This window comes from Pollachius pollachius, assembly GCF_949987615.1.
Source record: "Pollachius pollachius genome assembly, chromosome: 16".
Taxonomy (NCBI): Eukaryota; Metazoa; Chordata; class Actinopteri; order Gadiformes; family Gadidae; genus Pollachius; species Pollachius pollachius.
The window spans coordinates 13,924,557-13,951,921 of record NC_136949.1 but is presented as its reverse complement, the minus strand read 5'-3'; the positions used below and the strand labels follow the sequence as shown (position 1 = coordinate 13,951,921).

Genomic DNA, 27,365 nt, shown 5'->3' with positions numbered 1-27,365 from the left:
AGGGAAACGAGAAACAAAATTGATTTACCTTTTAAGATTTAATATATCAGACATAAAAAAAACATTCTGAGCGAAATTGGATAGATGGATTTCAGAGTATAACATTTAGATTCTCCCGTGTCACTTTTTAAGATCCTTTTTCATTGGCTCTGTGCCCTTAGCGTTCTGGGATCAAATCCCAGAGCAGAGCAGAATCCCTGAGAGATTTGATCAAGGCCATGCCGATCAGAAGTCATAAATATGAAACACGTTTGATGTTATCAGGGCTTCTCCCATGATCTTTCCAGTAGGTGTTTGAGAGCCATGAACTCTCATCAGTGGTGGATGAAGTACTCAGTACACGTACTTGAGTAAAAGTTGAGATACCTAGTGTAAATATTACTCCAGTAAAAGTGGAAGTACTCCATTTAAACGTTGACTTGAGTAAAATTATAAAAGTACTTGGCTTTAAATGTACTTAAGTATCAAAATTAAAAGTAATTTGGTGTAATGTAATTCCTCTAAATACTCAGGGGCCAAGCTCAGAGAGACACACACGTGCGCACAATCACATTCACGCACGTAGGTGGCACACACACGCACAAACACACACTGCATGCATGTCTTGGAAAGGAACGTTGAAAGGAACGAAAGTCAACAAAATAATGATACTCAGGTAAAGTACAGATATGCTAAAAAGTTACTTAAGTACTGTAACGAATTACTTGTACTTCGTTACTTTCCACCACTGACTCCCATAGACACCTAAGCACTTCTGAACCCTGCTGGGTTCATGTACCCGTCAGACAGCATCTGAAGACTGGAATGGTCAAAAACATTTCCAAACCGAACCAAGAAGCATTTACACACACTTATACACACACTCAAACCCACACACACACACACACACCTATATATAACACACACTATTACACACACTTACACACACAATCAAACCTGCACATACACACACACATATAAGACATACGCACATACACTCAAACCTACACACACACATACACAAATATAAAACACATAAAAACACACACACAAACACACACTTACACACACACCCACACACACAGACACAAACACACACACACACTCTTGATACAAAATCCTACAAAAAGTAGTTTTCCCTTTATGTTTGTGCGTGCCGTGTAGCCTTGTGTGTGCGGCCTGGCTATGTGTTTCTTTTCTCGTGGAGGTCAACAACCTCAATTCCATTTCTGCCAAAGTCAACACTCTGGCAATTACGGGAACACAAATTCAAGTAACTACCTATCTATGAAATGTATTAATTTCTGATTCAATGGTTTTATCTATTTTTTAGATAACATTATGTAAGACTCTTTTTCCTTTCTCCCTCTTGTGTTTAGAACATCTACACGGTCAGTTTCTCTAAGCCCGGCTACATGGAGCTGTCGGGTCTCTCATTGGCTGTGGCCACGGAGATCAGCCTGTCGTTCAGCACTCAGACGGACACTGGGACCATCTTCTTGGCAGTTAGTGGCGCCGATCAGATTGATCAGAAGGTAGGGTATCAGTTATTGATGATAATTGATCACAAAATTGCTGTTTATATGACTCAATTAACCCTTGGAACATCTTTCAAATTAATAACGCAAGTAACATGTTCCTGCTAAGCTAACTGCTATTTCAGCAAGAACTCAATTAGACATGTGCAAGATTTGGCCTAATGTTATCGTTAGCATTAGGCAGCAAAACAACACTGGGGGTTGATCAAACATAACCGTTTTAAGGTTGATGTTTACAATTACAGACAAGATGATCAACCAGAGACTGTAGGAGATGATCCTCGCTAACGCTCAGCAGGCTTGATGAGCAATCCAAAAAAAAACGCAATGGAATTTAAAGTCTTTTAAAGCTGAGCGAAACAAACACACTCGCTCCTTCTCCACCATGTGTGCATTGAGAAACATTTTCCATCCCAATGCTCATGTGGTGTAAAACAATGTTTTTGCCTTGTTTTTGTTCCTCAGAGTGCAGGCCTGTTCAGTCCAAAGAGGAAGCGCAGGCAGTCGGGAGAGGTCGGTCCCATGCACACGCCCATGCATGCACAAGCGCACACGTTTATGTAGGCTAACTGAATTTCCATTAGTGCATATTAATGAGATTGGAATTTGTTGGCAACTTGGCTGATTGGATTGTCTTCAGGCCAAAACACTCGTTTTCACCCACACCCACATGTGCACACACATACACATTCACACTCGCGCGCGCACACACGGATGAATGCGGCCACACACACACACGAGGCCATGCATATCTAAAATCATAGTGTTCTCTTTTCTACGAAATAGCAACACTGCTTATTGCTATATAATACGGTGTGTCTATGTATCGTGTGTGTCTTTGTGAAGTTGTGTTCGTGTGTGTGTGTGTGTGTGTGAGTGTGTGTGTGTCTGTGTGCGTGTATTTGCGTGTGTGATAAGAGGACAAAGGTTATTCTGAGCTTATCCATCATCACTGATTATATTGCTGAATACATTTATTCTTACTAACTATGCTCGAGGGCTGTGTGTGTCTGTGGGTGTGTGTGTGTGTGTGTGTGTGCGGGGGGGGGATCTTTGGGTGTTGGCTTGGCCAACATGGCGAGGCCATGAGGGTGTGGTTTTGATGGAGATGGAGAGAGGGAGAGACAGAGAGGGAGAGAGAGAGAGGTTAAACGAGGTTAAAAACACCATCAAGTCAACTTGGCCCTGACTAATGGATGTTTTAGAGGGGGACAGAGAGGATGGATAGGGAGGAGTGGACAGGGAGAGGAAGTGGAAGATAGTTTCATTCAAGGACTCACAGCTAAAGAAGATCACACATGAAAAGGGGAAAAAAAGATGAAAGAAAGTGAGGAAAGAGGACTGGGAATAAGGAAGGAAGGGAGGAAGGAAAGATGGGATAAAGGAAGGGAACAAGGAACGGAGGAAGGAAGTAAGGATAGATGGGATATAGGAGGGGAAGAAGAAACGGAGGAAGGAAGGAAGGAAAGATGGGAGAAAGAAAGGAACAGTGGAAAAAATCCTCAGGATGTCCACACGTGTTGGTTTTTTGTTTAGTTTTTATCTGACGTGGTTGTCGCATTTTACTCTCAAGAGCAAAAATACAATCTCCACTTTTGGGAATAGGTCAGACTGAAGCAGCAAACGTTTCCTCATGAACCCGTCCATTTCAGTTTCCCACTGAGATACAGACAATGTACACCAACGGCATAACACATTTGATCAATTCATCGCCATCAGTTTGAACCATTTCTATAAGAATACCATTTGTTGCTGTTCAATGTGTTTTTGTGTTATTGTCAATTTTGTGATCCACTTTGACTTTGCCATCTCCATTCGTATCTGTGTAGACACACACTATTTATTGTACAACAATATAAAACAAATAAGGTTTCTCATCCATGATTCCTGCGCTGGCTTTCAAAGATGGATTTAGCGAGGTCGTATTTTGTGTCTGCCAATACTTATGTTGTCAGGGTTGGAGAATATCTGTCAAATTCCTCTTTCTCTCTTTTCAAAATGGCTCAATTGTGTGCTCAGAAATTTACATTTTAATGTGTCTTTAGAAAAAGTATTATTTATTTATTTTTTCTTATTTTCATTCCCCCCACTATTTTAGATTGGAAAAGTTTGTGCCGTAAGGTGAATTAATTTCCTGGTAAACACTACCTTTGTGTTTTCATGGGATGTATTTGACATTGTTAGGGTGCCAAAGTCAAAACCACACAAACATCCAAATGTGGTGGTTCCATTTAGACTTTTCTAGGAAAGTAACATCTTGGGACTAATATGAGAGCGTATTGGTTTTGTAATACACAGCAGCAGCAGACATGGAAAGAGAAACATAATTCATAACCATACACGTTTCTTTTTAAATTATAGACTTCAAAAGGAAAAGAGGATTGGAAAGGATGAAGGGGAGAAGAGTGATGGTCTCTGTGCGTGTGTGAGTGTGAGTGCGTGTGTGAGTGTGTGTGTGTGTGTGAGTGTGTGTGTGTGAGTGTGAGTGTGTGTGCGAGTGTGACTGTGAGAGTGTGTGTGTGTGTGTGTGTGCTAATGGCTGTGTGGTCATGGGTTTGTGTGCATGTGCAAATGTGTATGTATATACAGTATAGCATGGCAGATTTGTATGTGCGTGTATGTGTGGTCGTGAGTGTGTGTGTGTACATGCGCGAGTGTGTGTATTCATGTGTTTGTGTGTGTGCGTACATGTAGTGTGTGTGTGTGTGTGTGTGTGTGTGTGTGTGTGTGTGCAAGCTAGCACAGCATGAGACATGTTGTAGCTACATCTCGGTTCAATTTGTCCCGCGACCTCAAATTGAAATTCCATTTTCAGGTGGTAAATTGTCTTCCACTTCGCCCTCTGGCACCCAGTGAATTAAAATTCAAATTAGCCTGACCCTGCAACCGTTGCTCCCTGGCACCCCAAACCACGCACACACACACACACAACTCTTTCTCTCTCTCTCTCTCTTTCTCCTCTCTCTCACTTTTGTTCGACCACACCTGACTTGCTCTCTGCCCTCTCATCTCAACCCCTTTCGCCTCTTCTCTTCCTTCATTGCTTGTTATCCTCTCTCTCTCCTCTCTCTTCCTTTTTCCATGCTCTTTCCTCTTTCTTTCTTTTCTTTTCTCTTTCTACAGCCATACAGTGGTCCTCTACTTGCTACATTGTTTCTCTCGCTCTTCTTACTCCTTTATTCGGTTCATAATTATGTGTGTATTGGCACAGAATAGCATGAAGGAACAAAAAGGTTTTGCGTGTACAATTTTTTGGTTGACTACAATATATATATTTCTAAGTGGTTAATAAATTGGTTGGTACCCACTTTAAACAATGTTTTGTATGAAATGCATGAAAATGTATTGCTTTATGTCAATACCTATATTGGTTTACGTATCTTAAGGCCTTGAGACCAAGGTGACACACAGGTGTAGCTCATCAATCTAATCACGGCTGCGTTCCATTAACTACCAGTGTGGCCAACACCAGTGCGTTAACCTCCCATCGTATACGCCTCCAGCTGAAGGACACAAATGGAACGGAGCCATAATGAATGTCACACGCTCCCCGTGTTTATCGGTCTGGTACATTGCATCTCCACGCCTCTACAAACTGTGTCCGTGTGTGCTCCCCACGCAGCCCTACCTGTCCGTCATGCTGAACAAGGGCTCCCTGGAGGTGCTGGTGTTCACCGGAAGCCACAACACGCGCCGAGTGGTGCGCCGCGCCGACCAGGGCGTCCTGCACGATGGCCGGGAGCACGCCCTCCGCATAGAGAGGCTGGCCGGCCGGTAGGGCCCTGTGTGTGTGTGTGTGTGTGTGTGTGTGTGTGTTTCTGTGTGTGTGTGTTTCTGTGTGTGTGTGTGTGTGTGTGTGTTTCTGTGTGTGTGTGTTTCTGTGTGTGTGTGTATGTGTGTGTGTTTGTGTGTGTGTGTCCGTATCTCTGAAAACTGATGACATTCATCAATTTTACACTGACATTTAGTTAGCAAGCAGGAGTTTTAATCTAAAGTGATTCATAAATGCAAACAATCAATGCCGACAATGAACCGGATCCAAATGTTAACGCTTCAAAAAGGTTATATTGTTGCACAAATGTAAGAGTAAAAAACGTAAAAACATGGTAATTTAGTTGTTAGTAATTAGGTAATATATATATATATGTATAAATAAATGTATATATATATTGGAAGTGCATACAGGCACAGTATATCCAATGTCAGAGGGCTTTCTAAACTTAACATAGTGTTCTAGGTTCAGATGACCAGAGCTCCTCAGCCACTGATCGACACTCTGTTTGTATGCCTTGCGTGTGCTTCCAGATCCTTCGCTGTGCAGGTGGACGAGGAGCCCAAGAGGGAGGCGGCACTTCCCAACGACCAGCCAATCAGCTTGCGGCGCGTGTTCCTGGGGGGCATTCCCGCCGCCGTGGAGCTGAGCTCCAACAGGGCCAATGTTCCCTTCCAAGGCTGCATCTGGAACCTCATGGTCAACACTGTGTACGTTAACATCCAGCCCTAACCCGCCTCCTTCACTCGTCGGCCATCTTCAATTCAAAATGGCGTGCACTAAGTTAGCTTATCGAACTCTCTAGCGTTTTCCAGTGGTCCGTCTGTACACATGTCCGTGTGTCGGTGTTGTCAGAACCACGCCCTGGATTAGACTGTGTGTAACAGGATGAGGACACCAGAGATGTGGCTGTGTATACTAACTCTGATGTAGAGGTGCTTAGAGACGCCAATGACACCTTAATGTGTCGGCAGAGGGTCTAATTTATAGGGGGGGGATGGGGGTGGAGGAATCAAGGGGATCTTTCAAGCACAGCTCTGCACACACACACACACACACACACACACAGCAGTAATACACCGTAGGACGGTAGTGAGACAATTTGCCGTGATTTATGGTGTTTTAGAATAGCGCACGATGAATAAATAACCAGGGTGCTATTTCTGCGAGCAAAAACAATTCTGAAATGTCATAATCCCTCCCCCTCCGACTCCCCCCCCTCGCAGGCTGTCCGACTTCTCCCAGCCCGCGTCCTTCGAGAACGCCCACATCGGCCGCTGCCCCAGGCTGGCCCCGGCCCTGCCCCCGGAGCCCCTCCTGCCCCCGGAGGTGGAGGGGACCCCGGGGCCACAGGGGACCCCCGCCGGGCGTACGCCGGCCCCCGTCACCCCGTCTCAGGGCCCGCCCGTTGTCGTAAGGAAGCACATGAGCACCTCTGACTGGGGGCTGAAGCACCTTCTACTGTCTCATCAGTCACCTCTGGGGGGGGGGGGGGGTTATAACAATGATAACGGTCTCAAAGCACTGGATGATGATGATGATGTGTCTCATATAATAGCAATGTCCCGTACAAACACACACACACACACTAATACTCCACCAACATAATCTCCTTTTTACTGACTCTCGCACCACACATACACAGGCTGATAGCCTCCTATTTGGCTGTGATATAGTGCGGCGCTGGCCTCGCTCTGTTAGCTTAGCGCTCCGTCACACTGCAGTTGTGCAGGCCATTAGCTGTGCTTTATGGTGCCTTCAGCCTTGTGCCACCGCCGGGTTCACCCCCTCGCGGTGCCACGGTGCCGGGCTAGGCTAACTCTTTGCGGCGCCGCTTAATGCATTAATAACTCTCCGGGTTAGCGTTCAGAGGGGAGAGCTACGTAGGGCCAAGCGGCGGTTAGGGCCGTTCAGCTCCACGGCCCGGATCCCGAGGAGCGGGTGCAGGAGGGGCTGTACGTCACGCGCTCTGTGCCCTAAGGCGCCCGTGGGGCTAGCGTGGGTGAGCCGCGGCGCTACACCTCGGGAAGGCCGTTGTGGTTGTGCGAGCGTCACTGATCCATAACCCCTGAGTTAGCACTAAGCCATGCTGCCTCATAAGCACTTCTGCTGGGGTTTTATTATTATTGTTTAATGGGAGTCGTAAACAGGGCTGACATTAAACAATCTGATGTATGGCCACGTGTCTTAGCACGGGGTACAGGAGGACAACGGGCAAGGCCACCTCCGTTCATTAAAACCAGCTCCACCATTATCGATAACTGCTCATAATGATACAGAAGGAGTGCACCTATACCCATTTATCCCATCCCTCGGCAACCACTGTAGGACCCAATAATGAAACAAATAGATAAAAATGACATATCCAAGAGACCAAATCCTCAAAGTGAGTTCCAACCGTCTGGGTGTAAGTGTTTCTCTCTGATCTAACCGCCCCTTTCCATCACTACTTTGTGATCCTCTGCACGATTCACATTCTCAGAACTCTGAAACCTGTGGCCAGTCTGATTGGCTGTTGCTCCCCTCTCAACTGAACCTTCTGCCCCTCCCCCCATAGGAGGCCCCGACCCCGGACACCACCACCCCGGAGCCTGACATGGTACGCGCACACACACACACACACACACAGCATCATACCTCCTTAGTGGTGTTTTGTTCATGAGGATCTGTGTTTAAAGCGTTATGGATCTTGTGTGAACCCACCAGGTAGCCTGGTAGCTTCATGTATGTAAAGGTGCAGCCACTACTCAACCTTCCCTCAGTAAGACGGAAGCCATACTTGGCACACTCACTCTCTCTTTTTCTTTCACTCACTCACTCACTCACTCATTCATGCACACATACACACACAAAAACTCTATGCCCGTTAATGCTTTTGCAACAAAGCCATCTGAATAGCTTGTGATTCTGTGAGTGACCTCCAAGCAAAGGCAAGCCACTCTGAATGGAGAAGCATCTCCCTATTGTTGACTGAATGGAAGGACGCTTTGACAGGATGGCAGAGGGACAGAGATGGAGAGTGGGGGAGACAGACACAGAGACAAAGAGAGACTGGGGTAGAGAGGCGCAGAAAGACCGGAAGAGAGGGAAACAGATAGAGGGGGAGGCAGACAGAGAGAGAGAGAAAGACAGACAGGGAGAGTGACACAGAAAGAGAGCGAGGCAGACACAGAGAGAGAAAGAGAGAGAGAGGAGGAGATTAGTAGAGAGGGAGGCAGAAAGAGAGGGGGGAGACAAAGAAAGAGACAGAGACAAAGAGAGGGACAGAGAAATGGAGAAAGGAGGCGATGCAAACAGAGACAAGAGGAGAATATATCCAGCAACAGAGACAGGGAGATAATGAAAGAGAGATATGAGAAAATATATTCTTAGATGGAGCAAGGCCTCCATTTTGTCGGTTTAATGGACAGACATGCTTGGGATTCAGTGTCAGGGTAGTTGTAATACATGTCCCATATCAGTTACTACAGAAGAGCAGAGGAAGGAATGAGAGGTGAGGAAAAGAAGGCGCTAAGGGAAATTAAAAATGAATCGAGTCAGAGAAAAGAAAGGCAAAATAAATAAAAACATCTAGATCTTGGAGATGATCAGATATCTGTAGGAAATGACAAATTAATATTTTGATTGGAAATGGTCTGACACTTTTTTATAATGTGGCCCATTATGTTTTAACATTTATTTTCTTTCAATTCTATTTATTTCATCACATCAAGAAAAATCGATGAATCATTATACTTAGATCATATCCAAAAAAGGCTGCATGTTTGTGTCAACACTGACACCTCCTGGCCAACGTTTGAACTGCACTCTATACTCCGCACAGCTGGCCCATGCTAAATAATCAGTGACCACTGTAGTGTAGTCTGATGGCTGATGAACGATGAATTAAGTAGCTGAATTACAGTGATGGACACGGGGGAAATGTTTAAATCATTTATTTAGTTGCACATGCACTTGAGCAGGCAGCAGGGGGACGTGGGACAGAGGAAAGGAATACATTGACAGACGTGGATGTGCATTTACAAATGGATTCGTCATGTACTTGCATGACTTTCTAAGCGTTCACATTGACACATTAACGGCACAACATAACACCGTATCCGTCGCTACGGCGGCCGATTGACATGTGTGACGACCAATAACGATGGCGGGCGGGCCAAAGTGGAGGACTTCTCCCCGTAACGTCGGGTTGGACTGACGGTTGTTTCCATGGCTACCAGGACTCGTGTGGGCCGGGCGCCGCCCCAGCCGTCCTGGAGAAGGCGTACCAGTTCGGACTCACCAAGAACAGCCACATGACGTTCGCCTTCGACGACACCAAAGTCCGAGAGAGGTGAGGGCGTCCCCCCAGGAGGACCTTCTGGTCCACCCGTAGTGACAGTATAAACCATGTGTCGCCCACTTTCAGAGACAGGGGTTGAAGCCCACCCCGGTACTGAAAGTGTACACTTATTTAATCAAAGGGCTGTTTGTTACCAGGCCTTACATGCACGGCATCTGAGGGAGACATGTTGGAAAGCAAGAAATACTAGTAAATAAATGTGTCTGCTTGAACGCACGCACATTTACACACGCACTCACACACACATATGCACACATACATTCACACACGCACATACATGCAAGCACGCACACATTTACACAGGCACACACACACACAAACACACATACATTCACACTCTTCCACACACACACACTCACACATACAGTCACACACTCCTACACACAGGGGTCTGAAGAAGTACACATGAATGGTTGATACTCATGTTCTATAAATGAGAAGGTGTTAAATAAGTGAAAGTCTTCCCCTGCCATCGGAAGCGATATCCTATTCCACACACTGACTGACAGTAAGATTAATGACCGCCAGATGGGAGCTACTCTGTGAAGACTCCCAATAAATACATCATATTCTCTCCCTCTCCCTTTAATGGTCTGCTAGTAGCATTGTAGCGCAACCACATTAGCACGTTTGTCAGACTCATGACAATCTTGAACTATAAAAAACTAAGAATAACTTTCATTCTTGGTCGTGTCACTCGTTGGAGACCGATCACGTTGGAGAGCTGGAACAACCAATAACATTATAGCAGAGTGCGTTCAGTGCTAAACAATAGATGTATAAGATAACCAATGAACTGGCTAACGTACACTGACAACCTGCTTACACTGCCGAAACCGCACGAAAGCAGAAGAATGAGATTTTCGACATAAAATGAAGCTGATCAGGCCAAGAAAACAAATATGAAGTATATATATCGCAAATTTGATTGAATTGACAATATTTCCCCCCAATCATCCAGCTGGGCAACTACTTATATCTGTGACAAATATGTTTTGCAACTATGTTTATTTATTCAGTTTTACCGTGACAAACCACTATGTCAAGAGTTTACTCATGCAGATGTAATGCAAGAAGATTATCACTAAAACGGCCTGACATTTATACTGGGAAGTCAAAATCCCAGGCATGAATGGGTGGTGTTTTAGTAAGCCAATAGCCATCCATCTACGGATGATGCTTCATGTTACTAGAGCCCCAGCTCTAACCCTATCCCCAGCGAAGTGGGAGGAGTTTAGTAACCAGGCCAATAGAAACAGCCTTTCCCAATTCCAAAAGAGCTGAGCTTCTTGCTCTGCAAACATACCCCCGCTTGAAAGACATTCAACTTCCCATATTCCAGACCTTCATATATTTAAGACCACAATCCATCATGGTTTTGAATACTGTGAATCTATTCTGTGTGCGTGTGTGTGTGTTCCCCAGGCTGATCATGGAGTTTGAGCTGAGGACCAAAGAGGACTCTGGGCTGGTTCTGTACATGGCCAGGATCAACCACGCCGACTTTGTCACCATACAGGTGAGGTTACCGGGTACCGGGGCCTCCCCCGGGTCCTCAGGTCAACCCATCAGCATACAGTATGTCCATTCAAATCTAGGACATGTACAGTAGGATAACCTCAGCCTAATGACCACCGTATAAATTCTCCAGTGGACCGACGTGATCACGTGTTCATACATTATTGATCATGAATCTGCTCACCTGTAAAACTCCTCTAACACACTATAAGGTGACACATAAAGGGCTGACCTGAATCCTGGCTCCTGTGTCTCTCTGCAGATCAAGGAGGGCCAGGTGTGTCTGGGCTACGACCTGGGCCACGGCAACACCTCAGGGTGCATCCCCTTCTCCGTCAACGACGGCAACTGGCACAAGGTGCGTCGGCACAGCCACCCCGCTTTCCTCAGCCCTCTCACCCCCCCACCCGTCTGCTCTTCTGGAGCGCCGGGCCTTTCCTCCTCAGCACTTTGCTGAGCTAAAGGCGTTCCTCTCCATCAGGCTTAGCGTTATTACGGCGCCATCGCTCTCGCCCCGGCGTTCCCGTCATAGAAGCCCGCTTTATATCCTTGTGTTTTTGCCGGACACGCTGGCTTCCGGGCAAATGTAACGTGACGAATGGGCGGAGAGTGAGCGAGGAACGAGCGCGTTCGCAATAAGCTCTGACATCATCGTAAGCGATGGCGGTTAAATGTGCTATATTTCTAAACGCGCCGTTGACCGAGTGTTTGTTAGGCAGAGTTTGGGCATTTGTTCTAGAAGTGCGTGCATAGTCGTTTCCTAATTGTCCTTTTATTCTGTTGACACGGTGTGATTGAGTGACCCCCGGACCACCAGTTGTCATTTCCATTATCCAGAATGTTCCTCTCATCCTCTCGCTGTGTTCCTCCTCAGTGCCTCGTCTTTCTCTTTAATTTGCCCTCCCTGTGGTCACAGATCCGTCTGAACCGGAACAAGCAGAGAGCCGTCCTGATGGTGGACGGACGCTACAGCAAACAGATGATCAGCCCCAAGAAGGTCTGCCTCACTCATTATCTATCTCGCTATCTCTATCACTCTCTACCTCTCTCTCCCTCTCTAGTAGAGGGATAGAGACTACCTCTCTCTCACAGAGAAAGAGAGAGAAGACCCCTCTCTCTCTCTGAGAGAGAGGTCTTCTCTCTCACAGAGGGAGAGAGAGAAGACCTCTCTCACAGAGAGAGAGCAGTCTTCTCTCTCTCTCACAGAGGGAGAGAGAGCAGACCTCTCTCTCTGTGAGAGAGCAGACCTCTCTCTCTCTCTCACAGAGAGAGAGGGGTCTTCTCTCTCTCACAGAGGGAGAGAGAGAAGACCTCTCTCTCTGTGAGAGAGCAGACCTCTCTCTCTCTCTCTCACAGCGGGAGAGAGAGCAGACCTCTCCCTCTGTGACAGAGAGAGAGAAGACCTCTCTCTCTCTCTGTGAGAGACCTCTCTCTCTCACAGAGAGAGAGGGGTCTTCTCTCTCTCACAGAGAGAGAGGTCTTCTCTCTCTCCCTCTGTGAGAGAGAGAGAGAAGACCTCCCTCTGTGAGAGAGCAGACCTCTCTCTCTCTCCCTCTGTGAGAGAGAAGACCTCTCTCTCTCTCCCTCTGTGAGAGAGAGAGAAGACCCCTCTCTCTCTGTGAGAGAGGTCTTCTCTCTCTCCCTCTGAGAGAGAGAGAAGACCTCTTCCCTCTGTGAGAGAGAAGACCTCTCTCTCTCTCCCTCTGTGAGAGAGAGAGAAGACCCCTCTCTCTCTGTGAGAGAGGTCTTCTCTCTCTCCCTCTGAGAGAGAGAGAAGACCTCTCTCTCCCTCTGTGAGAGAGCAGACCTCTCTCTCTCACAGAGAGAGAGGGGTCTTCTCTCTCTCACAGAGAGAGAGAGGTCTTCTCTCTCTCTGTGAGAGGTCTTCTCTCTCTCCCTCTGAGAGAGAGAGAGAGAAGACCTCTCTCTCCCTCTGTGAGAGAGCAGACCTCTCTCTCTCTCTCCCTCTGAGAGAGAGAGAGAGAAGACCTCTCTCTCCCTCTGTGAGAGAGCAGACCTCTCTCTCACAGAGAGAGAGAGGTCTTCTCTCTCTCTCTCTCCCTCTGAGAGAGAAGACCTCTCTCTCTGTGAGAGAGCAGACCTCTCTCTCACAGAAAGAGAGAGAGGTCTTCTCTCTCTCTCTCCCTCTGAGAGAGCAGACCTCTCTCTCTCACAGAGAGAGAGAGAGGTCTGCTCTCTCACAGAGGGAGAGAGAGGTCTTCTCTCTCTCTCTCACAGAGGGAGAGAGAGAAGATCTCTCTCCCTCTGTGAGAGAGGTCTTCTCTCTCTCCCTCTGAGAGAGAGAGAGAAGACCTCTCTCTCACAGAGAGGGGTCTTCTCTCTCTCACACAGGGAGAGAGAGAGAGCGGTCTTCTCTCTCTCTCTCACAGAGGGAGAGGGGTCTTCTCTCAGAGGGAGAGAGAGAAGACCTCTCTCTCTGTGAGAGAGACCTCTCTCTCTCTCTCAGAGGGAGAGAGAGAAGCCCTCTGTGAGAGAGGTCTTCTCTCTCTCCCTCTGAGAGAGAGAGAGAAGACCTCTCTCTCACAGAGAGGGGTCTTCTCTCTCTCACACAGGGAGAGAGAGAGAGCGGTCTTCTCTCTCTCTCTCACAGAGGGAGAGGGGTCTTCTCTCAGAGGGAGAGAGAGAAGACCTCTCTCTCTGTGAGAGAGACCTCTCTCTCTCTCTCTCACAAAGAGAGAGAAGACCTCTCTCTCTGTGGGAGGGACCTCTCTCTCTCTCACAGAGAGAGAAAGAGAGAGAGAAGACCTCTCCCTCACAGAGAGAGAGAAGGGTCCTCTCTGTGTGTGAGAGAGACCTCTCTCTCTCTCTCACAGAGAGAGAGGGGTCTTCTCTCTCTCTCTCTCACAGAGGGAGAGAGAGAAGACCTCTCTCTCACAGAGAGAGAGCGGTCTTCTCTCTCTCTCTGACAGAGGGAGAGAGAGAAGACCTCTCTCTCTGTGTGAGAGAGACCTCTCTCTCTCTCACATCTTCTCTCTCTATGAGAGAGCTCTCTCTCATAGAGAGAGAGAGAGAAGACCTGTCTCAGAGAGAGAGAAGGGTCCTCTCTCTGTGTGTGAGAGACCTCTCTCTCTCTCTCACACAGAGAGAGAAGACCTCTCTCTCTCTCTCTCTGTGAGAGAGAGCAAGAGAGAGAGAGGTCTCTCTCTCACACAGAGAAAGAGGACCCTTCTCTCTCTCTCTGAGAGGGAGAGGTCTCTCTCTGTGAGAGAGCAGACCTCTCTCTCTCTCATAGAGAGAGAGAAGACCTCTCTCTCAGGTAGTCTCTATCCCTCTACTAGAGCGGGAGGGATAGGGAGGAGGTCTCCCTATCTCTCTCCCTCTCAGAGAGAGAGAGAGGTCATCTCTCTCCCTCTCTCGTAGAGGGATAGAGACTACCTATCCCTCTACGAGAGAGAGGTAGAGGGAGAGAGAGACTACCTCTCTCTCCCTATCCCTCTACTAGAGAGAGAGGTAGAGAGAGAGACACCTCTACCTCCCTCACACTCTCCAGTTACAGAGATAGTCACATTGGTGGAATATTGTATAGTCTAGTCTGTCAGTGAGAGTATCATGACATAGCCTCTATTCCCAAAGGGACAACAGGTGTGGTGTGTGTTTGACTCTCCCCTGCAGGCTGACCTGCTAGATGTGGTGGGACTCCTGTATGTAGGCGGGCTGCCGCAAAACTACACCAGCAAGAGGATAGGACCGGTAAATACAGCTCCCACACACACGTACACTCTCACACACACTCACTCACACAAACGATGAAATTGAAAATCAAAGATGTTTGTATAACTTAACAAATACATCCTTGTGTGTCTGTAGATTCTCTACAGTATCAACGGCTGTATTCGGAACTTCAAAATGGTGGGAGGACCCATCAGTAGTGCTGCAGGTATGTTTTCTTCTATTAACTATTGTTAATTATAAGCTGCTTCTTTATTGTTTCTTAATGAACTCATTGCTCTCTCTCCCTCTCCCTCTCTCTCTCTCTCTCTCCAGGTCGCCTTGGAGACTTCAACCTTGACATGGCGTCGCCCAACTCCACACACATGGTGGGAAGATGCTTCGTAGCCACGGAGACGGGCACCTACTTTGCTGGCACGGGCTACCTTAAAGCAGGTGAGAACATGCCGCACTGAGCGGCCACACAGTCAACACACACGCACACACACACACACATGCACTCACCTTTCTAGCCTCTCAATCTGTCTGGTAAAGCACAATTTTTTTTCTTTCATGGTTATTTTGTAATGCGGTATATGTTAACATGAATGTGAAATGTGTTCAACTTTGGGCACAAAGTGCTGCTAGTGAGCCAATGGAATGGGTGTCTGCCCCTGTACTGACTGTGTGTCCCCCCAGTGTCCACCTACCGGGTGGGTCTGGACGTGTCCATGGCACTGGAGTTCAGGACCAGCCGGGCCAACGGAGTCCTTCTGGCCATCAGTAACCAGGGCAACGACGGGCTGGGCCTGGAGATCAGCCAGGGCAAGGTACACAACACACACAAAGACACACACAGATACACACACACAGAGACACTGACACACAGACAAACACACACATACAGACAGACACACAGAAACATAAACACACACACACACACACACACACACACACACACACACACACACACACATTCCCCCTTGTGGGGCTGGTTGTCATGGATACGTTTGTTTTCAAACCCAACCCCTGGCGTGTTTCTGGCCCCCCGTCTCACCAGGTCCTGTTCCACGTGGACAACGGCGCCGGGCGCATCACGGCTGAGCACGTCCCCGGGGGGGGGGGACTCTGTGATGGCCAGTGGCACGCGGTGGTGGCCCACAAGCTGCGCCACCGCCTGGAGCTGGAGGTGGACGGCTGGAAGAGCCAGGCCGAGAGCCCCCACACGCGCTCCAACACCTGCGACACCAACGACCCCATCTACGTGGGCGGGTACCCCAGTACGTAGACACACACACACACACAAAAACACGCATATATATATGTACACACAAATATATACAAACGCACACATGAACCCACAGTTTAACACACGCATATATACATGCACGCATACACACGATTATACACACACACACACACACACACACACTCTAAGACACAATTATACAGAAGGCAGAAGGATGGATCACGCGGGATTAATACATATTTATCCTCTGTGACGTGGAAGTGGACAGGGGAGACGAAGGAGGTGGGGTCATTACAGTATGCCGAGGTCACCTGATGACATGTGCAGGACTTCCTTTGAGATCTCTCCCCCCTCTCTCCCCCCTCCCTCCAGGCGGTGTGCGGCAGGCCGCTCTCTCCACCCCCACCTCCTTCCGGGGCTGCATGCGGAACCTCAGGATCACCAAGGCCTCCAGGACCATGGAGGTGCACTTCAACAAGGCGCTGGAGATCCGGGGCGTCCAGCCACTGTCCTGCCCCGCCGTGGCGGCCTGAGCTCCCCCCCACCCCTCTACCCCCACCTCCCTTTATCCTCCCCTCCTCTTTCCTGCTTCCCTGCGGGCTCCTGCTCCTCCTCTCTGGAAGACGCTCTTGTATTTCGGTCACACAGCGTGTTTCAATGTGTTTCAACATGGGTTTTTTCACCTGGCTAAATGTGTTGCTTTTGTGTTGTTAACGGACCCCCTGTGGAGGAAGTGTTGCGCGTGAGCGATGTTTCTTAGGTTGTGTTGGCGAAAAGAAAACATATTGTATTTGGTACTGCTGCACTTAAAAAAGGGAAAAAGAAAACACGCACACACACAGATAGTCTTAAGAGCCTTATGCTGCTCCCCGGTACTGAACGTCTGCATACAGGGCCTCCATATGGCCCTGACACCCCTTATACGCTGCTCCCTTAACACACGCCCTCCTACGCCCGCTCCACCGGTTCAACAGAGTCCACAAGGAGCTCCCTGATAGTCTCAGAACGTTTGCATGGTGTGGTTAAATATATGTAATCTGTTGTTTCTGCAGAAATATATTTCTGTTCGCATCAAACTACTGGTCCTGTGTCTGCCTCTTTGCTTGTCTTTTCTTTACTTTAATTGCAGGGCATACACAGTGTATAATGTATAATTGTACATTATCCCTTACATATATGAAGGAAGGCAAAGCTCTTACCACTAAACCACATTGCATTAAAAACTTGACCCTAAATATCGAGTTTGTTTTCCTCTCCGATTGTTTATCCTGCAATATGAATGGCAGGTTTTAGAATTGCTACGGCAATGTGTACCTAAGGATGGACCCGATAGATGGAGATGCTCCTGGACCTGCTCAAGAGTCACGGCTATCTTTGGCGACCTACCTGAGCAATGCACTGCAAGTATTGATGCGTAATACTGATACTGTCCACTAGATGGCCCCATCACTCGCCCATCAGAACCTGCAGTAAGAAAGGAATACAATCAGAAGACTGCAAAAGGAAGGACGATGATTACGCAAATTGTAGCCTATATTACTAATTATTAAAACAAACATAATTATAGTTTAAGCAAAATTAAATCCTTCCAAGTACATCCCCAGTGTGTCCATAATATAATATCCATTTATCATTGCATAGAACAAAAAAGTCAAAATTATATATATATATGTTCTTTAGCGCCTATATCCACTTTATTTTTTACTAAGAGTTTCCCATCAAATTATTTTTTTTATTTTATCTCTGACTAATGTCAAAGTTGATTCCATAGACACCATGACCAAAAATGTATAAGTAAAATTCACCATAAGTCTCCTACTTTTCACATTAGAGTTTACGTTATTATATCTGCACTTTAAACATATTACCACAAGGAGGCGTCGTGCAACAGGATAAATACTTATCAACATTTTTATCTAACCACGATTGTCATTACTTTATCCAGTAATTATATTACATCATGACATAACTTGCAATCAAATAGGGTTCTTCAAGGTGGTCCGTTTTGTAAAAATATTAACATAAGTGGCCATAAGGTGGGGTGATGTGTAGTGAGTGCTTTTCCCAAAAGAAAAATTACTATCGGCGTAGGCTATGTCTGATGACTTCTGAGTCATCAGAAGTCATCACTCCGGGGATATTTTCGGTCAGAGGCGTAAAAACCTCCAATACATTTAGTGCTTTAGTCTTTGAAAAACTTAGACGGGGACACTGCCCTTAGAATTCATAAAGCAGTTTCTCTCACCCTATTTTTTCCTAAATTGCAAAGGAATTGATGACCAATTAGTTTTTTTTCTCTGATCAAAGTAGCTGAGATCAAGAACATCCATAAAATCAGCTGTAATAAACAGGGATCAGCCAGACACTTCACCCAAACTAAGGCCTCCTCCTTACACCATATGATTTTCACAAGAATATTTATATGGTGAAGACTTTAACATGGAAAATGCCTCAGTTCATGTTGAAGGACAACTTGAGGGCATATGGTTTTAAGTTGGTTTAATCCGTTTTCCCTTAATGTTGGTGGAAAATAGCAAACTACAACCTGGCATGATATGTCACCTATTGTTGTACAATATATGTCTTATTGTGAATGGTCCCTAACTTTAAACAATTAAATTATAAACTAAAAATTATTAATGAAGGCCAGAATACCTTACACCTGATTTACCTAACCCAATGTATTATGCGTGGGCAGCACAGTAATGAGGAGGGAGGGACATGTCTCATGCCATGCACCGATTTATCTTTAGTCAATTTAATTAATTTACATGTAAAAGTGGGTGTGAAACACCAACTGGTTGAATAGATGCATGAATGCCATAAAATAATCGCGTACCTGTAGCTGCCTCTCGGGAAGGGAAAGTATTCTACCTCGCAGCTATTCCACCAATCAAAATACCAGAAATATGAGCATTTTAGGCCCCGTTTACACGAGGACGCTTGCGGGTAAAAACAACAAAATATCTAATCTGAAGTGCCTTTCATTTAGACGGTGACGGCGTTTTTGGGGCTTAAAAACGCAAAAATCTGAAACCACCCTCCAGAGCGGAAAACTAGAACACGCTCCGCCGTAGCGTTTCCGTCTACACTGCCAAGACGCAAAACTGCTCTGATCTGCTCCCGTAGCGTACGCGTTTACGTCACATACAGCGCCAGTACAGGAAAATAAACAAACATGTTGGATTATTTCCATGCGTCGGACCGTCAAGCTGCTCTGGCAGCTTTAATAAACTGAGTCTTTCCACGAAATGTACAGGATATGTACAGATAGTATTACTGAACAGAGAAGGAACTGTAATTATGTTTTGGTTTTCGCGGCGCAGATAAGAGAAGAAGGAAGATTCGACGCATGCGCTCAGACATGGCGGTGTTGCGTGATGGTGTATCACAGCACCACCTAGCCGCCTGACATGCATACCCAATCAAAATTCACACACTTTTGCGTCACCGTATGCACACAGATTTCCTCCCGAAAACGCTCGTCTAAACGCGGAATAAAAAGTGAAGACGCAACGCCACTTTTGCGTCTTCTGTTCAGACCGTCATCATGTCAACATAGCCTTATGCTGCTCCCCGGTACTGAACGTCTGCATACAGGGCCTCCATATGGCCCTGACACCCCTTATACGCTGCTCCCTTAACACACGCCCTCCTACGCCCGCTCCACCGGTTCAACAGAGTCCACAAGGAGCTCCCTGATAGTCTCAGAACGTTTGCATGGTGTGGTTAAATATATGTAATCTGTTGTTTCTGCAGAAATATATTTCTGTTCGCATCAGACTACTGGTCCTGTGTCTGCGTCTTTGCTTGTCTTTTCTTTACTTTAATTGCAGGGCATACACAGTGTATAATTTATAATTGTACATTATCCCTTACATATATGAAGGAAGGCAAAGCTCTTACCACTAAACCACATTGCATTAAAAACTTGACCCTAAATATCGAGTATGTTTTCCTCTCCGATTGTTTATCCTGCAATATGAATGGCAGGTTTTAGAATTGCTACGGCAATGTGTACCTAAGGATGGACCCGATAGATGGAGATGCTCCTGGACCTGCTCAAGAGTCACGGCTATCTTTGGCGACCTACCTGAGCAATGCACTGCAAGTATTGATGCGTAATACTGATACTGTCCACTAGATGGCCCCATCACTCTCGCCCATCAGAACCTGCAGTAAGAAAGGAATACAATCAGAAGACTGCAAAAGGAAGGACGATGATTACGCAAATTGTAGCCTATATTAATAATTATCAAAACAAACATAATTATAGTTTAAGCAAAATTAAATCCTTCCAAGTACATCACCAGTGTGTCCATACTATAATATCCATTTATCATTGCATAGAACAAAAAAGTCCAAATTATATATATATATATATGTTCTTTACCTCCTATATCCACTTTATTTTTTACTAAGAGTTTCCCGTCAAATTATCTTTTTATTTTATCTCTGACTAATGTCAAAGTTGATTCCATAGACACCATGACCAAAAATGCATAAGTAAAATTCACCATAAGCCTCCTACTTTTCACATTAGAGTTTACGTTAGTATATCTGCACTTTAATCATATTACCACAAGGTGGCGTCGTGCAACAGGATAAATACTTATCAACGTTTATATCTAACCACGATTGTCATTACTTTATCCAGTAATTATATTACATCATGACATAACTTGTAATCAAATAGGGTTCTTCAAGGTGGTCCGTTTTGTAAAAATATTAACATAAGTGGCCATAAGGTGGGGTGATGTGTAGTGAGTGCTTTTCCCAAAGAAAAGTTACTATCGGCGTAGGCTATGTCTGATGACTTCTGAGTCATCAGAAGTCATCCCTCCGGGGATATTTTCGGTCAGAGGAGTAAAAACCTCCAATACATTTAGTGCTTTAGTCTTTGAAAAACTTAATCGGGGACACTGCCCATACCATTCATAAAGCAGTTTCTCTCACCCTATTTTTTCCTAAATTGCAAAGGAATTGATGACCAATTAAGTTTTCTTTCTCTGATCAAAGTAGCTGAGATCAAGAACATCCATAAAATCAGCTGTAATAAATAGGGATCAGCCAGACACTTCACCCAAACTAAGGCTTCCTCCTTACACCATATGATTTTCACAAGATTTTTATTTTTGTAAAGACTTTTATATGGAGAAGACTTTTATACGGAAAATGCCGCAGTTCATGTTGAAGGACAACTTGAGGGCATATGGTTTTAAGTTGTTTTAATCCGTTTTCCCTTAATGTTGGTGGAAAATAGCAAACTATAACCTGGCATGATATGTCACCTCTTGTTGTACAATATATGTCTTATTGTGAATGGTCCCTAACTTGAAATAATTAAATTATAAACTAAAAATTATTGATGAAGGCCAGAATACCTTACACCTGATTTACGTAACCCAATTTATTATGCGTGGGCGGCACAGTAATGAGGGGGGAGGGACATGTCTCATGCCATGCACCGATTTATCTTTAGTCAATTTAATTAATTTACATGTAAAAGTGGGTGTGAAACACCAACTGGTTGAATAGATGCATGAATGCCATAAAATAATCACGTACCTGTAGCTGCCTCTCGCGAAGGGGAAGTATTCTACTTCGCAGCTATTCCACCAATCAAAATACCAGAAATATGAGCATTTTAGGCCCCGTTTACACGAGGACGCTTGTGGGTAAAAACGACAAAATATTTTATCGGAAGTGCCTTTCGTTTAGACGGTGACGGCGTTTTTGGGGCTTAAAAACGCAAAAATCTGAAACCACCCTCCAGAGCGGAAAACTTGAACACGCTCCGCCGTAGCGTTTCCGTCTACACTGCCAAGACGCAAAACTGCTCTGATCTGCTCACGTCGCGAACGCGTTTACGTCACATACAGCGCCAGTACAGGGCAATAAACAAACATGTTGGATTATTTCCATGCGTCGGACCGTCAAGCTGCTCTGGCAGCTTTAATAAACGTACAGGAGTCTTTCCACGAAATGTACAGGATATGTACAGATAGTATTACTGAACAGAGAAGGATTTGTAATTATGTTTTGGTTTTCGCGGCGCAGATAAGAGAAGAAGGAAGATTCTACGCATGCGCTCAGACATGGCGGTGGTGTGTGATAGTGTATCACAGCACCACCTAGCCGCCTGACATGCATACCCAATCGAAATCCACACACTTTTGCGTCACCGTATGCACGCAGATTTCCTCCCGAAAACGCTTGTCTAAACGCGGAATAAAAAGTGAAGACTAACTAGACGTGTCGTTTAACATTTTCGTTTTTTATTTCTTTACCTTGTTCCAATTTCGGATCTATCAGTCACAGTGAAAACCGGGGACATTTCCGGGGACAGCAGTAGCCAGGGACAGGTCACTGAAAACGGGGATTGTATCTAAACCACGTCATAAGCATGTTAAGGGTGCACTGATGTATCGGTCTCCATGACAATTTGGAAGCCAATTAAGTTTCTGGTCTTGCAGCATAGGTAATTACACAACTAGAAGAGCAGGTTGGATGGATGGCTGCACCAGCTCATAATAGTATATTTGACTTCCTTTACTTATATTCATAGTTAAAAACTAGTTACATATCTTGTAGAAGGGTACGTTTGTGTATATTTCAGTATCAGCATTGTGTGTGTGTGTCTGTGTGTGTTTGTGTCTATGTTTTGAGATAATTCTGCGTGTGTGTTCGTATATTTTAGTATCAGAATAGACTGTGTGTGTCTTTGAGGTAATTGTGTGTGTCTATATTTCAGTATCAGAATTAGGATGTAATGGAATCAGTATGGTTGGAAGTCATCGTGTGCGACGATGAACAGAACAACAGATGCCCCTCTTTAAACATGACCCTTTATTGTCACAGCGTCCTGTCACACAGGCAGTGGAAATCAAACCCGCAGCCCGCCCAACAGCGTCTGAGTGGGAGCAGGGTGGAATGTCTCGGAGAACAACAGCATCACCTCGACCCCAACGAGTAGACAATACATGTTGTGTTTATTTGTGCAGTATTCACTGTGCTACTGTAATCAGCGATCATGATCATTAAAATAAAAAGGCCAATACATTTACAGCTAGCTGGATCTGGACAAAAAAATAGAGTGGTATAGTGTGTGAGCGTGCATTTTGAAGTAAATAGATGCAGCACAGAGATTATCTTCTTTTCTGCCAATTCTTCAAGTCACATGATGTTCCTTTTAAGGCCTAGGTGCCAAGAAAGTTGGTGTATTTTAGTACTGCGATACATATCACATCTTAAGAGCCGCAAGAGGCAGACTGGCTTGGTCGTGCTTTAAGATATGAAACAAAATAAAAATGTGACCATCGATTTTTGGAATGCAAACAGTTCAGTGGGGAGTGTTTTAGCGCCAACATGCTGCACCCCACTCCCTACACACCCATGCCCCCGGTACCCATGTACACTGTGCAGCTCAAAGACAGATCTCTAGCTGCGTGGATTAACCGATTATCCCCGGTTCCTATGACGTGTTGCAGAAGGCTCCTCCTCTTGTGGTTTGGAGCAGTGGAAGAGCTCTGTGGGATCGTGTTGGTCCAGGAGGTTTTCTGTTTGGTTTTTGAATAAGACCCCGCTCATGAGGCAGCCAGGGGGTTTGTTTAGGGTGACGCATAATCATTCTATTCGGGGATGGGGTGTTTGGGGGGCGGGGGGTGCGTGCCGCTGTCCTTGCGTTCAGTCCCTGGGTGACTCATTGACCTAAGGGATGGTAGGGGCCAATTCAATTCTAAGGGGGGGGTGTTGTGCTGGATGGTGTTGGAGGCAGGGTCAGGGTTAGGGTCTGAGTCCTCTCAGGCGGTGCTGGCCCCACCTCTAGGTGCAGGGGGGGGGTCTCATCAGGACGACTGCATCAGGCCAGTCAGCCGCTTGCCCGTCAGAGACTTGCCCTGAAAGATTTTAATAAATGCATAAGTAACTAAATGTGTTACTAATAGTGGGGGGGGGGGTTGGAACTTAATGCAAGCCAGACTATACAAAAAAATGATACACAAGAATGTGTAGTTCTCTCACTTCAAGAAACAATAATGAATGACTTCTACCTGTTCTTCACAGAATATTTATTGAATGTTATAATGTGGGGGATTCTTATCACACCCTTTTCACTGACTCTATTCTTCTAACGATTGTGTCTTGGTGTGAGCTGCTGTAACACTGTATAAAGCACCTGTCTACCTAGCCTAGCTGAGGGGAGGGGCATCGTGCAGTACCGCTACTCACCACACTGCGGGTGAACTTCTCCAGGGAGGTGCGTCGGCCCTGCTCCGCCTCAGGCTGGCCCCGGGGCCACACGGGGAAGGAGGGAGGGAGAGGAGACAGAGTGAAGAAGAGCTCGATGGTTCCTGGCCAACGCTCACACACACGCACACACACACACACACACACACACACAACACACGCGCCCACCGAGGCACGTGTGGGCGTGGGACTACATTGGAGCAGTGACACACGCACACACACACACACACACACACACACACACACACACACACGTACCTTACGCACACACACACACACACACACACAACACACGCGCTCACCGAGGCACGTGTGGGCGTGGGACTACATTGGAGCAGTGACACACGCACACACACACACACACACACACACACACACACACACACACGTACCTTCTTCCTGGTAATCAGAAGGTCCTGGTACGCATTGGAGCGTAGGAAGCGTGTGTAGCTGTCACTTTTCATCAGCTTGTAGATGTGGTCCTGAGATGGAGGGAGACACAGACCAAACGAGACATAGATAAGAGAAAAAGCCAAAAAGCTGAAGAAATGGGAAGATGTGTCTCAGTCAATATGTGGGTGTTATCATGCTAGTGAATAACTTTGTGTGTGTGTGTGTGTGTGTGTGTGTGTATGTGTGTTTGCTAATGGTGTGTGAAACAGGGCACCACTGTAAACATGGCCTTCACTGGAGGAAGAAGCTACAGACACAAATTGTCGGAGATGAAAAATAGCGACATTATCTAATTCCTTTTTGAAACCTTGTCTCAGGAAGTTCAACCGCATACCACCAGCTCAATGCCCCACTTTCTTCCACGTTCGTAGACAGAAAACTAAAGCTCCTGGGGGTTTAAAACAGGGTCTACCATTAGCTCTGCTTCTGTACTTTAGTCTACTGATTCATTTTAGCATAATTAATCCTCATTTCTTCAGCTTCCCTTGAATTCATACGTTGGTTGACAGAAGCATGTGTGGGCATCGGTTGGCTTAAATGAAAACTAAACAACCTCATTCAATAAGTACCAGCCCAATATCCAAATAAAAAAAGGCCTTCTCTTGCCAACATCTGGTGAATACTTTTTATATATTTGTGAGTGGGCATATGGCTGTTGGCTTCCTCTTCGCTGTCTATTGCATAAGCCACTCACACTCCAAACATTCAGATTTGGGGGGCTGTGGCCAGAACGTTTGATTGACGTATCCTGGTAACCCAAAACGGCCAGTTTAACAATAAGGGTACATTCATTTACCATAAATTAACATTAGTGAATGTCTTAATAAGCATAAACTAATGTTAATTAACAGTTAACTAACGGCCTAGTTATCATTTATAAATCGTGTTCATGGTTACTTATGGTGTTCCTGAAAACGAAGGTATTAATATAAACATTTTTGTAACTAATGCTAATTATTGTACATTTGTACTTAGTAATTACATATTGTAATTGTTGAGTACAAATTGAATCCATATCTGCGTATATATTTTGATATTCAACGTGTTTAAAGGTCGTATCCGCATCCCTATCTCAATCTACTAGATCCAGGCGTGGCGTCTCCTTCAAACAGTACCCCCACAGTGAGGCCCACCTGGGCGTCCTCGTAGCTGTAGCGGCCCGGGTCCTTCAGGTTGTGTCCGGTGCGCTCGTAGCTGTGGGAGTCCAGGTTGATGGTGCTGGGCGCGCCCTCCGCCAGGAACTCGGCCCAGATCTCCTGCGTGCGCTCGGCCACCTCCAGCAGGGGGCGCTGCTTGAGGTCCTGCACCGCCAGCCAGAACCTGCAGGGACGCCGCGCCAGTCCAACACTCAGACAGAGTGGGCCGTTTGAAGCCCACAGGCCCGAAATAGCTCTGGGCCGCACGGAGGCAGCTGGGCGTTGAGTGTAGTGTGTGTGTGTGTGTGTGTGTGTGTGTGTGTGTGTGTGTGTGTGTGCATCAAACAGTCTAACTAAACACTGGAGAACTGGCTTCACTGAGCAGTGAAACAGCTGGGGCTGAACTACACCTTCTGGACGGGGCTGGGGGTGGAGGTTAGGAACAAGGTTCCACACTAGGGGTGTTCCATGACGTTATTCCATACGAAGTACATGCTGTTTCAGGGTGTAACATTGCTTACTACATGTGTAATTATTGTCAAGTGTGACCGTAATACTAATTAGCATAACGCATTTATATCAGTCAAATGGTGCATTTTGTTTTTAGCTAGCCAGGCAGCATAGATTGGAGACGCTTTCCGAACTAAGAGAAAGAGAGAACGAGAGACGGGGGAAATCACTTCCTCTCGACTCTAGCAGTGAACAGTGGCAGGCACTAGGAGGTCAGGACGGGAACGAGATGTGGTGGGTACTGGGGGAAGCGCGCGCGCAGGGAAATGTGTGTTGCCTCTCGTGCGTGCATGCGTGTGTGATGATAACTGTGAGGCACAATTGACATTGGCATTCAGCAGACGGTTTTATCCAAAGCCACTTACATAAATACATTATTCTCTTTGTCTTTAGAAAGAGAAAAACAACAATATATCGCTGTCGATACAGTAAGGATGTTCATAGAACAAGCGCCATGCACTTGCAAATGCTAGGTTCACCCATTTCCCGTATACAACAAAGATAGCTAGGATAAGACGCTACACGATGCTTGATACTATTTTTAAGTGCCAGGACCAGGGGCGTAGGAATGAGTTTAACATTGGGGGGGACACATATTGGAAACCTGACAGATCCGTTAATGGTTTGAACAGAAATATGTCATAAATTAACTACACTGAAAAAATTCACAAATATATTTTATTCTACTAAAAAGATACATTTGTAAATGTAAAGGAAAACACATTTTGAATGGCAGTAATGAACTGATAAATATCAAATCAATTCTTTAATTGCACGCTCAATCATCCAGTTTTTTAGAATAAGAAGCGGTGACAAGACGCTGTGTTGCGCTTTCAAAATAAAATAAATATATATTTTATATTTATATATATATATTTCATATTTTTCTCCCCCCGGTATAATTTTTAGGTGGGATAAATGCGCCTGTCTCCAATATTGGAGGGGACACGTC

At 45.8% G+C, this 27,365-nt stretch overlaps 2 protein-coding genes across 2 annotated transcripts in view; one reads left to right on the top strand and one right to left on the bottom strand.

Moving 5' to 3' along the window:
* Nucleotides 1-17,302, top strand: part of lama2 (laminin, alpha 2) — a 162,262-nt gene extending 144,960 nt beyond the window's left edge. The window contains exons 57-72 of the mRNA XM_079753729.1: nt 1,359-1,514; nt 1,983-2,030; nt 5,140-5,291; nt 5,823-5,999; nt 6,516-6,702; nt 7,847-7,888; nt 9,510-9,622; nt 11,057-11,150; nt 11,412-11,507; nt 12,066-12,146; nt 14,783-14,860; nt 14,978-15,047; nt 15,155-15,274; nt 15,518-15,648; nt 15,879-16,098; nt 16,440-17,302. Coding sequence (XP_079609855.1) covers nt 1,359-1,514; nt 1,983-2,030; nt 5,140-5,291; nt 5,823-5,999; nt 6,516-6,702; nt 7,847-7,888; nt 9,510-9,622; nt 11,057-11,150; nt 11,412-11,507; nt 12,066-12,146; nt 14,783-14,860; nt 14,978-15,047; nt 15,155-15,274; nt 15,518-15,648; nt 15,879-16,098; nt 16,440-16,600 — 1,926 coding nt within the window. The 3' untranslated portion in view covers nt 16,601-17,302. The remainder of the gene's footprint in view (nt 1-1,358; nt 1,515-1,982; nt 2,031-5,139; nt 5,292-5,822; nt 6,000-6,515; nt 6,703-7,846; nt 7,889-9,509; nt 9,623-11,056; nt 11,151-11,411; nt 11,508-12,065; nt 12,147-14,782; nt 14,861-14,977; nt 15,048-15,154; nt 15,275-15,517; nt 15,649-15,878; nt 16,099-16,439) is intronic.
* Nucleotides 17,303-23,839: 6,537 nt separating this feature from the next.
* The window catches only part of LOC307088334 (regulator of G-protein signaling 6-like), a gene marked incomplete at its 5' end in the record, with an annotated part of 48,603 nt that continues 45,077 nt past the window's right edge, over nt 23,840-27,365 (bottom strand). The window contains 4 exons of the mRNA XM_079754186.1: nt 23,840-23,965; nt 24,297-24,350; nt 24,707-24,796; nt 25,901-26,087. Of these exons, the coding sequence (XP_079610312.1) occupies nt 23,915-23,965; nt 24,297-24,350; nt 24,707-24,796; nt 25,901-26,087 (382 nt within the window). The 3' untranslated portion in view covers nt 23,840-23,914. The remainder of the gene's footprint in view (nt 23,966-24,296; nt 24,351-24,706; nt 24,797-25,900; nt 26,088-27,365) is intronic.